Source organism: Buceros rhinoceros, unplaced genomic scaffold (assembly GCF_000710305.1).
Source record: "Buceros rhinoceros silvestris isolate BGI_N320 unplaced genomic scaffold, ASM71030v1 scaffold25687, whole genome shotgun sequence".
Taxonomy (NCBI): domain Eukaryota; kingdom Metazoa; phylum Chordata; class Aves; order Bucerotiformes; family Bucerotidae; genus Buceros; species Buceros rhinoceros.
The window spans coordinates 37173-50247 of record NW_010423157.1 but is presented as its reverse complement, the minus strand read 5'-3'; the positions used below and the strand labels follow the sequence as shown (position 1 = coordinate 50247).

General features: G+C 49.2%; 1 protein-coding gene across 1 annotated transcript in view; it reads right to left on the bottom strand.

The window, feature by feature from the left end:
• Positions 1-696: 696 nt before the first annotated feature.
• Positions 697-13075, bottom strand: part of RGS8 (regulator of G-protein signaling 8) — a 13439-nt gene continuing 1060 nt past the window's right edge. Inside the window, exons 2-5 of the mRNA XM_010140347.1 lie at positions 12000-12101; positions 11010-11074; positions 2750-2916; positions 697-1012 (exon numbers count right to left, since the gene is read on the bottom strand). Of these exons, the coding sequence (XP_010138649.1) occupies positions 830-1012; positions 2750-2916; positions 11010-11074; positions 12000-12101 (517 nt within the window). The 3' untranslated portion in view covers positions 697-829. The remainder of the gene's footprint in view (positions 1013-2749; positions 2917-11009; positions 11075-11999; positions 12102-13075) is intronic.

Here is a 13075-nt window from a genome sequence, read left to right as displayed (position 1 = left end):
CCAAGAAGCCGCCAAGCTCCTGTCTCTGGTGGCCGGGAGCCTCTTTGTGTGAGATTTGGTGTGGGGCCTAGCACAACACAGCCTGAATGACGACTGGGGTCCTGAGGCTGAACTGCAGTAGAAATAAACAGCGTTAACGAAAAAACAATCATTCGCGCTAGAAGACTTGCCTGTCGAGGTCTAGTGAGAGCTTTGGGGATTACCTTCCTCATGAGAAAAACTCAGCTCCTTGACAGTTATATGGAAAATAACTCTCCGTCTCCATCCCTGGAAGACGTGGCAGGGTAGCAATTGGTTTCAGAAGGGGAAAGGGGAGCTGAGTTCACTGATGGAAGCGGCATGAATCATGTGCCTTCGCCTTCTCTCTCCCTCCCCACAATCTCTGGATCCAGACCCCAGACCCAGTGGGAGACAGTGCTTTGGACTGGACTTGGCTTCACAAGGTTCAGAACTGCCCTTAGGGCCCTTCCGAACACAGGGGAGAGGCGAGAGCCAGGGAGATGCCTGGAAGGACGGGAAGGTGCAGTGGTGTTATTTACACACAACGCAGTAATTTTAAAGGAAATCCGCCTTCTCATCCCCTGACTAGAGGGGATTATGGTTTTGTGCTAGAGAGAGGCAACAATTGCAAGATGCTACCACTAACCAAAAAAAGCACAGAAACTCTAAGAGTCCTAATACCACCTCAAGATGACGCTCTGGAAGCCTCCTCTTCCCCTTCTCCCTTTTTCTCGTTCCCCCTGCTTTAAACACCAAGAAAATTTCACATTTAGACATGGGTTTTGGCCGTTGTGGGAAGCACATGGTTTCTGAGGGCCCCACCGCTGCTCTAGCTGAGCCTCCTCTGGGTTTGAGACAGCAGGTCTGTGTAAATTTTGGATCTCAAGAACCTGGGGTAAGAGTCTTTCTCCATCAGGCTGTGCACCTTCCCCTGAGCTTGGTCAAAGCAAGACAGGGAGGGCTCCTGCATATTTCTTCTTGTCAGCTCCCGTGTCTGGAAGTCTATGTTCACCTAGGAAAAGTAGCAGAAGAGAGTTTGGTACTGAGTGACCACTTTGCCTGCTTCAAGTGGCACATTTTGTCTCAGTCATGGCTGTAAGAGCAGCAGCAGAACCAAGGTCCTACCCTCCTCCATGCCTGAACAGCACCCCCAACTCTGTGGCGTTTAGCAATCCAGTGTCACGAATCCTGCCCCAAACCTGGATGAGTTGAACTAGATTTACAGTGATCTGAGCACTTCAGAAATCTTTTTTTGTTGTTGTTGTTCAGGCTCTCGAGCACAGGTTCATGTAGTACATCATCTAAAACTGCTGACGCAGCCTCACCTCCCTCCTGTCAAGCAAGATGTCCTCGAGTCCCTTTATTCTTCACGATGTGCCCAGTATAAGGGTGGATGAACTTTTAGCTGGGTTTAAATTAATACATTCTTATTAAATGTTTTTCAACTGTTGTTACAACAGAAATTGTTTGATTTTTTCCCATAATAGATTCCTGTTACAGTGTCATCTCGAGCGGGGACATGAGAAAATAAACTGCCCTCGTGTTATGACTGCTGCCTGTTTGCAAAGCCAACAGCCTGAGTTCTTCTGGTTTTTTTCCCTAGCTAACCAGTCGGTGTGTTTGTTATGGGGGTTGTTTCAAGCCCGGCTGAAGACATGTTATTTGTTGTCATTAACCCAGCGTCCAATCTTAGAGGAGACTAGAGTAAAGCTGTCTGCCTTAGCTCAGATGACAGCAATACAGATTAGCTCGCTGCGTCACTCCAAGCGTCATTTCACGTTCTAGCACGCCAACATTCTGACAACAGGACCAAATTTTAGGAAAGATCCTGTCCAACCTGTACTCAATTTTTCTACTGTAGATTCAGCCCTGCGGTCCTGAAAATCTCCCCCGGCTTCACGAATACCAGCAGGAAGGTGCTCACGGAGGGCGATGGGGATTGACGTGTGCCCCGAGAGGCCCCTACCCCTTGGTGTAAATCTGGGTGCTTCTCAGTGGCCTCGCAATAGCCTTCCTACTTCAAGGGTGGAGTAAAGGGAGCCCTTTTAGGGGGATCCCTTCACAGGTATCATGACAAGCACCCATGCAATCTGTCAGGAGCGCCATCATGGGGGGGCAGGTGCAGTAAGCATCCTCCCGGTTGTGTTCTGAATACAATCATACAACCCGACATCATGGTGTGGGACCCAACAGTCGCACCGGCCTGTCAGTACTTGAAAGAGGACTTAACATTTCCGGGCTTCGGGTTGAGACTGTACTGTTTGTTCAGCTCTGAGTTACCGCTCGCATCTTCGATGAGGTCTAATTGAGTTGGGCATTAGTCAGCAGATAAACACTCCTCCCTGGAGAGTCAACAAGTTAGTCACTGGCGACATGCTTCTGTGCAAACTGTCCTGTGTGAAATGGGCCCAACTGCCTGCTTGGGGACTGATAGGAGAGGAGCGAGGTGAAATACTCGAGGAACCTCACAGAGGTTAGGAAATGTAGGTCGTGGTTGCCAGTGAACTCACTGGCTGTGACTCATTTAGTATCATCAAAGTCGTTGCCCTCACCAGGGGATGAGTCACCATGAACAGAGGCAGCTGTAGCGGGCAGGATGGCATTCCCATCCTCCTTGTCCACGTTCACCATCACCTCTGGGAGGGGACAGAAGACTCCCCAGTCCGCTAGGACCCATCTAGGGGAGATGGACCTGCTCCCTGCACCACAGGGATGCTCTGCCTCTGGTGTGGGGTGTTACCATACCCACCTCTCGAGGAGCCTGCACGTCGATGAACTCCTCAAAGATCCGCTGAGCCTTGGAGGCCAGCTTGGCTGCTGAGCGGGTCTTCTTGAAGTCCTCGCAGGCGAGCCAGAACTCCAGGTTTTCCTCGCTGAACTCTGTCTTCAGGAAAGCGCGAAAAGCAGCCAGCCCATCTGCAAGAGACATGGAGCGTTACAACGGGAAGAGAAAGAGCTCCAGGAGCAGCTTAACAGGCATCCTTCCATCCACCCTTGCCTTCCAAAGACCATCTGTTTCTTCTCCCAAGGTCTGTGAGCCCAGGACGTGTCTACAACCGATGCTACTGTATCAGCTGGACTCTTGTGAGCTGCCAAAGCCAAACATCATTTACCGCTGCTCTGAAAAAGCGTTTTGCCAGCAAATGTGGCAAAAGGCTTTCTTCAAGATTGGGGCACCCAACCTTTGAAAAGCTCCTCCTGAAAACACAAAGCTTTGCCACAGCATCTTGTGGCCCGTTAATGCAACACTTCGTAATGTCTTCTCTGTCATTATGAAAAACCTTTCATAAAATATTGCGTCTGTGGACTTGTGTCCCGTTTTCTGTCACTTTGCTTTACTGCCTTGTGATATATTTTTAGTTCTTATTTAAAGAGAGGAAGGATCTTGGAGAGTCTGACTGTTACAGCTACAATAAAGGGGAGAGGGAAAGGACAGGGCATAATTACTGCTTGTCTAGTCGGTGGTAAAAGTGTTCTTATTGCTTGTTAAGGCTTAGCAATTTTGACATTTCAGTAATGTAATCTGAGTCAGCCGGGGCAGATTAGCGATGTGGAAAGATTTGTAAGGCAATCTGTGTCCTCTTAAACCCCTGCCTGGGCATATTTATGGACACAGCTATTGTTTTTTTATTTCCTTCCCCTGAATGGCACCAGCAAATTTGAAGCAGCTGAAGGTTTCACACAAGCCCTTTCTCCTTCCTTTAGCCTTGGGATAAAAATCAGCTCCTGATTTTCTTTTTTTTTCCAGTAACATCCAGTAACTTTTTCTGGTCTTTTTCTGTAGAGTCTGAATATTTGTAGTTCATGACAGGAAACCTCCTGAGTCAGCACTGGCTACTTCCAAACGATCATCTAAAAATATTGATGGAATGGGAAATTGCTCTCGGTGGGATCAGGCTCCCCAAAAGGAGCAGAGGACCAAGTTCACGTGTGCCTGGCAGGGACAGACAAAGGCTGATGAGGGTTTGTAGGACCTGAGCTTCTGCAGTGCTACAGGCTGGGGGCTCCACCTGCTCCCTTTCTGCTGTGGGAGATCTTTCCTAGGGCAGGGAACATGGGAGCTGGGACAGAGCCCAAGGGGTCATACCTCATGCCTGGCGTGGGTTGTTTTCACACTGTGGGTCAGGGGCGGGCCTCATCACAGGATCAATCACAATCTCCCCCACAGCTCTGTCCTTGCTTTCTTTCCTGCACTGGGTATGCAAGGAGCAATGTAACCCTGCCTTTTCTCTCCCTTGTGTACCCTAATCTTATTCCTGCTTCTCTTGTTTCTGGTGATATCTTCAGACATGGAGATATTTTTCAGTTCTAGGTCCTGAGCCTCAAGCCCTAAGAAATGCCCCCAGGTGTTGAACAGCAACTAACAACCCTATATCTGGCTGTGTGTAAGTCAGCAGAGATGTCTGGCTGCCCAGATTCTCAAATAGAAAGGCAGAAAAGATATTAGGCCAGACAGGACCAATCTACAGGCTAAATCTTCCCACTCTGTGTTTCTCAAAACTCCTTCATTAAGGAGCTCTGCACTGCTAACTGCTCCATCAGCACTCCGCGCTGCAAAGAGCACGGCAAAACAGCAGCTAGAACCGGCACGTCCCGACTCAGCTGCGCTTGCTTCTTCTGTCACCCCAGGGAGGGCGAGAAATAGCTGTATCACACCAGCTCACCCTGCCACTTCCTAATTAATGCACTTGTGGGAGAAGATCAGGGTCTCAGGGACTGCTATGCAGGCAAAGTGAGGGCTCTTGTCCATGAGCACTGCAGAGTAATCAGGGCAAAGCACAGGTTCAAGCCTGGGGCAGTAATGTGGCATTAGCCCTGGAGAAGCCTGCGGAGCACAGAGCGCTCGAGGCACCTCCAGCGGGAGGGTACCCCTCAGGATCCCAGCCTGGGGCTTCTCTGAGCCTCTCAATAAGATAAATATGGTGAATGAGAGAGATGGTTTAGGGCTGCTCCCCTTTCTGAAATGCAGGAGACAGAAAAGAGTTTCAGTAGCTGTGTCCCCCTCAATGCCTGTAATCCCTCTGTGTGGGAGCAAGCAGAGGACTTGAGAATAGAGCAGGAGCCTTTCCAGGAGGAAAAGGAGAGGACAGGTTGCTAACATGTTTCAGAAGGAAGTACAAAAAGGAGAAAGCGGCAGTTCCCCAAGATGTATGTCATTGAAGATATCATCACCTAGGACACTGAATACTCCAGCACCCGAGCACACTGCTATGACTATACAGTCTCTGCTGTGTGTTCCTGCAGAGGTCTTGTTCCCCTTGCTCTGTCCTTTTTTTCTTCCCCTCCTGTTTCCTCTAGAGCAGCCTCAGTGCCACGGCGCTGGCAGAGGATCACTTGCAGAAATAGCAAATATAACATCTGCAAAATATAGTATCTGCTGAAAGAAGGAGAAAGCCATGACTGATGAGAAAAGAAAGGTGTTTGCTTCAGCCCTGCCCTGGAGCGCAGCCGCAGCAGGTCCCTCTGGGACCGCGAAGTTTCCATACGTTCTGCCTCCTGCTCTCATGTCAATCACCTCCTTTTTATCTTGAAGTAAGTTTAGACAGCAGATAGATAAATAATAGTGTCTGGCTGTTCCCTGCTTCTTTATATATTCCTGTTGTGCCCTCCTCACAGCCTTTGAGGAGCTGGGAACGATGAGGCTGGAGGAGGCTGGGAGGACCTTGCAGAGGAGGCCTCGGATGTAGGAGAGGTCATCCTTGACTCGCAGCTGCCTGGCTCTCCACAGATTTTGTCTTTAGCCTTTGACCACCTGCCAGCATTTACAGCTGTGCCTGGCAGCTGGCGGGAGGAGCTGGGAGCCCAGAGAACTGCGCAAAAGTAAATCGCTGCCCACAAGTTGATCATGGAACAAAGGCAAATCTGACTGAAAGGGTAGGAGGGCAGTTAGTTACAGGAACTGCTACCACTGGAATTTGACCTGGATGTTGACTTCAGTCTCCTCCTGCACATGACAGCTATCAAGGGAGCATCGCTCATGAAGGAACAGGATTTCAAAGCTCATCCCACCCAACTGGACAGCTTTTTTTCTCAGGCCACCAGCACTGGATCGCAGTGTGGTATGAGCAGGAGAGCATCACCTACTGACCAGTCTCCTGATATATCCTGGAGGATGGTCAGGGACCTGAGAAGTGCAATTCCAAAGGGATGCGTTACAGAAAAAGCACGGAAATGAAAAGCAGGATTAGAAGCCTTCAGATGCAGCAGCACAAGGTACCATCAAATGTGTAGCCTAAAGGCGTGGCCATTGGAGAAGCCAGAGTTGTACCAGTACAGATGCGTGGGCTTCAGGACAACTATTGGACACTTATTCAGGAATCTGCCTCAAGGGCAGTGAGTCTTGCTTGAAGCCAAAGGAGTAAATCAGCACCAATGAAGCAGATAGGATGAAAGCAAAGAAATGAAGCTCTTCTGCTGAGATTCATGAGTCTGAAAGAGGAGCAGAAGGTTTGCTTTACTTTTGCAGCGTAAATGTAAGCTTCAAAACGCCCTGCTCTCCATTCAGATAGACCAAGGGAACACACTGGAGGATGGTCAGGAAGGATTGTGCAAGTATTTGTACGTTACCCCATCCCAAGATCTCACAGTTACAGCTGTAACCCTGCAGGTCACCTGCAAATTAGACAATGACAAGAATTTGTGTTTCATTGATGGGGACTGCCATCAGATCAACGACACTGTGAGAACAGGCACCCAGAGGCTCCTGATGTCCCATTCAAACGTTGTTTTTCAGGCCATGGAGAGTGGATTCTTTCCAGCAAGAAGGGCTGTGAAGGAAGGGACTGAACCAGTTAGCAGAAGACACACCGCAGGTCTTCAAGGCAACCTTCAGCAACGTAAGGAAGAGCCAAGATTAGTGGCTTAAACCATCTGGGCAGACAGCTTAATAAGCAGGCGTTAGCCACCGTCAGAGTGAGAAAGCAGTCAACAATCAGGTGTTTAATGCATGCATTTCACACCGCCACAGCAACCAGCATTCATGTAGGGGATACAAGTAGAGTCCTTACAGCTGGCAGATGCGTGGATTAACTCTGGAGCACGCTGGGTCCAGGGCTGAAGACCCGGGGCCACAATGCTCTGCGCAGCACACGTACCTGCGCTCACTGCTGCGCAGCACTGCTCCGTTGAACGTTAGCTGCCTGTCACCAGCACAATGCTAGCGCTGTTCTGGCTTCGAAAGAACTAGGAGTAGGTTGGGATATTCCTGTGCTGTGTAGGAAGAGGAGCAATGTGTAGACAACAGAAGGAAGAGGACAACAATAAAGTTTGGGCAGAAGAGCACAAAGATTGCCAGACATGGTGATGGTGTGGGGGGAAGAAAAAAAAAATCACCCTTGAGATAAAAATGGAAATTGAGCACAAGGGTTTTCTGCGTCTGATGCTTCGTTGAAAAGTGACTAAAGGTTGAGGATGGACTGTCCTGCTGGATTCTGGACAAATGACAAGCCACGTGTCCAGCCCTGCAAGGGATGCAGAATGAGACATGCCATTGCTTGTATTTCCCTCCAGCAGCCTGTCAAAAGAAATCTCCGTCTGGCTGACCAGCCTGCACCTCCTGGGCATGGGTACAGAGCAGGGATTGCTCCTCAGTTACTCACATGCATACAGACTCTGCGGACCACACTGAGCTCCACTTCCCTGGGAGCCATCACTAATCCACGCTGGCACAAAATGGGAAGAGATGCCAAAACTTAGCATGTTAAAAGCACTGCTTTTGCTCCCTGTTTCTTACTCTCTCAATTCCCTGCTCAAAGGAGGGTCAAACTCCCTCCTGTTGCTTGCCCCACTCAGAAGCCCTGACCCTGACTGCTACACTGTGCTTATGCCTCTCGCAGCAAGCTCAGACAAAGCCCCTGCTGTAAAAAGGGGATCGACTGGCTGATCCCCTGGTTTCAAGTTGATTTTCTTCACCCATTAGCAAAACTAAGCAGGATATCGTTGCACTGACCAACTGACCCTCTGGGACTGCCGATGAATCAGAGCTGAGCTGCATCCTACCAGGCAGCACTGGTTACTCTAGGAAGGCTAGGCTGAGGGAAGCTGAAGTCCCAAAGCCGGTGCATAAGAAAGGTGGGGCTGTGACAGAGACAGCCTTCCTGCCCTTCCTATTCAGTCTCTTGCTGATGTCAACACAGATTATTCTTTAATGACTGGAGAATTAATCCAAATTGGACCACTCTATACAGAGGGGCATTGCCCAGCCCAGGAATTGCTGGAGACTGCTTCAAAACCCAGGGGTTTTCAGTCCTCCACTCAGGATGCTGCCAGAGAGCAGCACGTCAGGGTCAGGCATTATCTACAGAGGTCACTCCTTAGAACAACAGGGGGAGAGGGAAGAGGCAGCTCCACAGGGCCAGCACACTTCAAGGGGTATTTGACAAAGAGGATCATAGTGACACTCTCCATAGGGCCTGTATAATGTGTGACACCTGCTCCAGTCACTTCCTTGTGGAGACCTTTCGGAGACTCGTGGAAGTAGGAGGTCAAAGAGTACAAGTTTGCCTTTCCCACAAAGAGCACCGCAGCCCTGTGAGCATCTCCCCTGTACAAGGGCAGCCTGTTCACCTTGGCATTTCAGAGGGTCTTTCAGGGAGCTCTGATCCACCTTCTTGCTCCTTGGAGCAATTTTTTTTCACCTGTCCAAACCCTCACAATACTACCCTCAGACCGCCCCATTTTCGGCTGCTACATCCAGCTCCTGAGCCCTATTTGAGTGCACTGGGGTTCTCCCCCCCGCCCCCCCCCCGCAAAGAACAGCTTGGCTGGAAAGGACTCAAAGTCACCATAACATCTGAGTGCAGGGGGAAGCACCACTCAACCCCCTGAAATTAGCATTACCACCTCTCTTCCAAAAAAAACCCACACGAACTGTCCGTCTAGCAAAGAAAGACTTTGACAGATGCGTCAAGCAGTACCTGCTGATGCTGTGAGCCCCAGGGGAAGTTCTCCCTGAGCCCAGCTGGTGCTTAGCCCATGCCCCCAAGCACAAATTCAAATTCCCCTAATACTGTTCACCTGGAAATTAGACTGAGATGGGTCTGTCCTTCGCTTGGCTCTACAAGTAGAATATAAGGTGGCAGCTTCACCACAGACAGATGCCAGCAGGCCAGGAGCTGCTTTTTCCCCTCTCAAATTTTGGTCAGTTAAGACACAAGACTCCCTGACCCGTCTAACATCAGCACATCTCTCTTGTGTCTACACTTTCCTCTCCTTTAAACCAGCGCACCTAAAATAACACTCCTGTTCCAACAGAGCCTTTTGGATTTGCATCACTGTAACGCTTCACTGCCAGGCCAGCAATTCCAGAAACTTCAGGTGCAGAGCAGCTGTAATATATTCCTTTAGAAAGTAATTTATTAAACAACAAATTTTTTTGTCACCAATCACCAGGCAATGTCACCGTGACTGCTGATTAAAAAAGACTAAATTTCAAAGATCACCTTCTGTTGCTATTAGGAACTGAATATTTTTCATTAGGTACCAAAACTACCAGAATTATTTTCTGCTCAAGAGACAGGAAAAGTTCTGATAATTCATTTATCACGCTCTAAAGCTAATTTATTAATAAAAACAGGCACTCTTGTGGAGGCTGTTGGACAAAAAAATTGAACTAAGGTTTGATTTAGCATTGGCAGCAGTTAGCTGACGAGGGAACAGTCGGTATCGTGTCAGCACATAGCTGCGTATGTGCACTGGCTTTTGTAACCAAAGCACTTTTGCTGCAGTCTGTGTCTAATACGGAAAATTTTGACTTTTACATTGGTAAAGGAGCAACAGGGGCTCGAGCACAGAACTGTTACACTGATGTGAGTATCCTGTCCTCCCTCCTCCCCACGCCCCAGGCACCCTATAGGCTCTTTGGTGCATTTTTCCCTTCTTGCTTTGAGTATCTGCAAAAAAATTGTTCCCTCTTAGCCATGTCCAGCTACACTATATATTTTTTTTCCTACTAGCTGCAAGATCAACTATCTCCACAAGATACTGCTGCTAAAATTATATATTGCTTTTTCTGCCTTGGCCAGCCAGCCTGTTTAAAGTTGTCAATTCCCTGCCAAAACTGTTGTCATCTCAGTAGAAACGCAGCAAAATTACACTTTATTTAAAATAATAATCTAATTCTACACTTACCTTTTAAAGTGTAAGTGCAGAAAACCCTGAATCTCTAAGGAAAGCCAGACGGTTCCTTATTGCAATGAAACCGTTCACCACCCACATTGACTTCTCCCCAACCCCGACTCGCTCTTGTTTTATCCTCCAATACAAACACGTTAATGAGCTTACGCTGTGAACTTCACCATCTTGTTTATCATTTCTCAGCATGAAAATGCTGGTGAAGCAGAATAATATTTGCTGAACAGAACTGACAGGGTTGATCTATGGAATGGAGCGGGGTGCACTGATTATACCTTTGCATAAGGCCTCTGGATGTGAAATTTTCAGGTTTGCAGCGGCAACTGTAAATCAGATTCCGCGAAGAGCTGTCACGCGTGATTTCTCTGCCACAGAGCAAGTTGTTTGAGGTTACTAAATGGTGCACGCTGCCGTGCGGTAGCACACCCAGCAAAGGCTGCGTGTCAGCATGGTGGAGATGCACAGCACCTCAGAAGAGCAGCCGGAGGGAGAAGGAAAGAAGCCGGTGTCACAGACCTCAGGGGGCTTTAGCAAGCGGAGGACCTGCCATTTGCCCCCCTGGACCCAGAAGCATGTGCCAAAGGCCGGTACACACAGCTACAGCCTTGCGGTCCTGCCTCCAGTGCACCTCCAGGAGCTGGAGATGGCTAGACCTCGGGCTGAGGACTTCAGCAGTCGCGATCACCCAGTCAGGAGTCTCATCCTTCTAATGAGAGGACAAGTCCTGCCTACAAATGACTGTGACCATTGTCTGGGAGGTGGTAAGCAGCTACCCAAGGGACCATTCCTGCGCTCTGTGATGCAGACTCTGCCCTAGCTACAACCAGTATCAACAGTATGGGGGGGGGGAAAAGAGGTAGTTTTTGATGTCTACTCACATTTATGGGACAAAAGGACATCAAAAGAATCTGCCCATCTTGTTGCTTCTTCTGTTGAGAGTCTTCTGTAAAGAAAGGAAGAGGTAAGTTACAGACAAGCCATGGCCGCTGATCCCCTCTGGGGCTGTTTGACAAGGATGCCAAGGAAGGCTGGAATTCTTCTCCCCTAAATTTGGAGGGCTACAACGTAGAGGTCTCCAGGTGAGCAAGTCACCCTGGGCTCCCTCCCTTTAGAATCAATGAGGAAATACCAAGGGACTTGATTCCCTTCATCGCACATCCCCAGGTAGGTGGGTAAAATAGGCCAGATGAATCACACCCAAAAAGGGGCCAATTTTTCCTCATTGACTCTAAAGAGAGGCTCAGGGAACAAGTTTAGATGTAGACATTTACAATGTAAAAGCCAAAAGTCAAGCCAAATTAAACCCACCCCTGCAAAAGTGTTTATTCCTCCTTCCTGACTTTCAGGGGAAGGTTAAGAGTCTTAGCTCAGACGTAAGCAGTGACTTGCGATGAGATGAATCCCATCCCACTCAGATCAGGACTCTGGATTGTCTGAAGCATCTACCTTAAGCACTGCGCAAACGAAGACAGGACTTTTTGGTAGTGTTGAATAGCAAGGCTTGGCTAAAGAGGACTACGACCTGAGATGGATGGTCATCTCTTACAGCAAGTCAACTGCTCGGACTTTGACTTGCGATGACAAAGGGATAAACTATGTCCCCAAACACATGCAGACACGTCCCACATACAGCAGTGGGGACCATGCGCATGTCCTGTCTCACAGGAGACCTTGTGTCAACGATCCAGGTAATTCCCAAGGGTGCTGCTGCTGTATCAGTGCTGTTTTGTTTTCCATCTTCTTGTGGCTAAAAGAACTAGTCAGAGGTTATACAAAGCACAACAAAAGGAAAATAATACAAGATGGGGTGGTGGGTGGGAGGGAAGGACAGAAACGGGGTTGGGGTGGGATGCTGCAGCTATACTCACTTCAAAGCCCGGTTGGGCTTGTCCGGAAGAATAGCTGTGAAATCATTATATGAGTCTGATTTGTGAGACAGGCAGCCCAGGCGAGTCCTCATCCCTCTGTTCCTGTGGCGATGTGAGGGAGCAGGGGTGTGAGCAGGGGAAAACCAGAGAAGATGAGGATTATAAATCTAGCCAGAGTGGCAAGAAATACCAAACCAAACCACCTCAGTGGCTCTGTCTGACACATTAGGCCTGTGTCCTTGGTTCCCTCGTCTGTGGGAGGGACCCTGAAACACCTCCAGTAAAATGCCAAGCAGATGCTAAGTACGGACACGGCTCCAGAGCAGCTGAAGACTGACTCACAATGGTCATTCAGCTGCTCTGACTGGCAAAAAGGCTGTTAAAGGCTGCGCTTTGGGATGGTTTCTTGGAAAGACCTGCTCTGGTCAGGTGTGGGAGGAGAGCGAAGGGCAGCAATAACAGACATCAGTCACCACGATCCAGCAGCACCAGAAACAGCACAAACACAAGGGCTTGAGGGCAGGAGGGGGCTGGAGGAAGAAGAGAGGGAGTAGGGCACCTGTGAGACGAGCCTGTGCTTCCGAGCCATGAGACCCCAGCTGGGATCAATCCCTCACAGCTTTTTTAGACTCAGGGTTACATAAGCAGGCTAAAATTGCCTCCTTCCTCACAGGCTTACCCAGGCAGAAAATGGCTTTACTGCTTTTTTCCTCTACATTTCAAACCAGCCCCAGAGCCTTCGCTCCTCCACCAGCCCCTTGCGTCCTTGCCAGCCCCTACTGGGATAGCTGGTGCTTTCACAGCATCCTTCCTTACATAACCCCAGGATGGGGAGGAACACGAAGGGAGAGGGAAACGGGACACACGTGCATTATACGGGACTGGCATCGTCTCCCCTCAGAATCATGCAGTGGGTTTGTTTACACAGTCTCTGGAAAGGCAGAGCCTGTGATTTGCCTCCACAGCCCAAGGGGATCTCTTCTACCAGACTCCCTGGACATCAGACGAGGCCATTGTCTCCTCCAGACCATGGGAAGAGGATTCGGCGACCCAGTCTCCACTCCTCAACTGCTGAA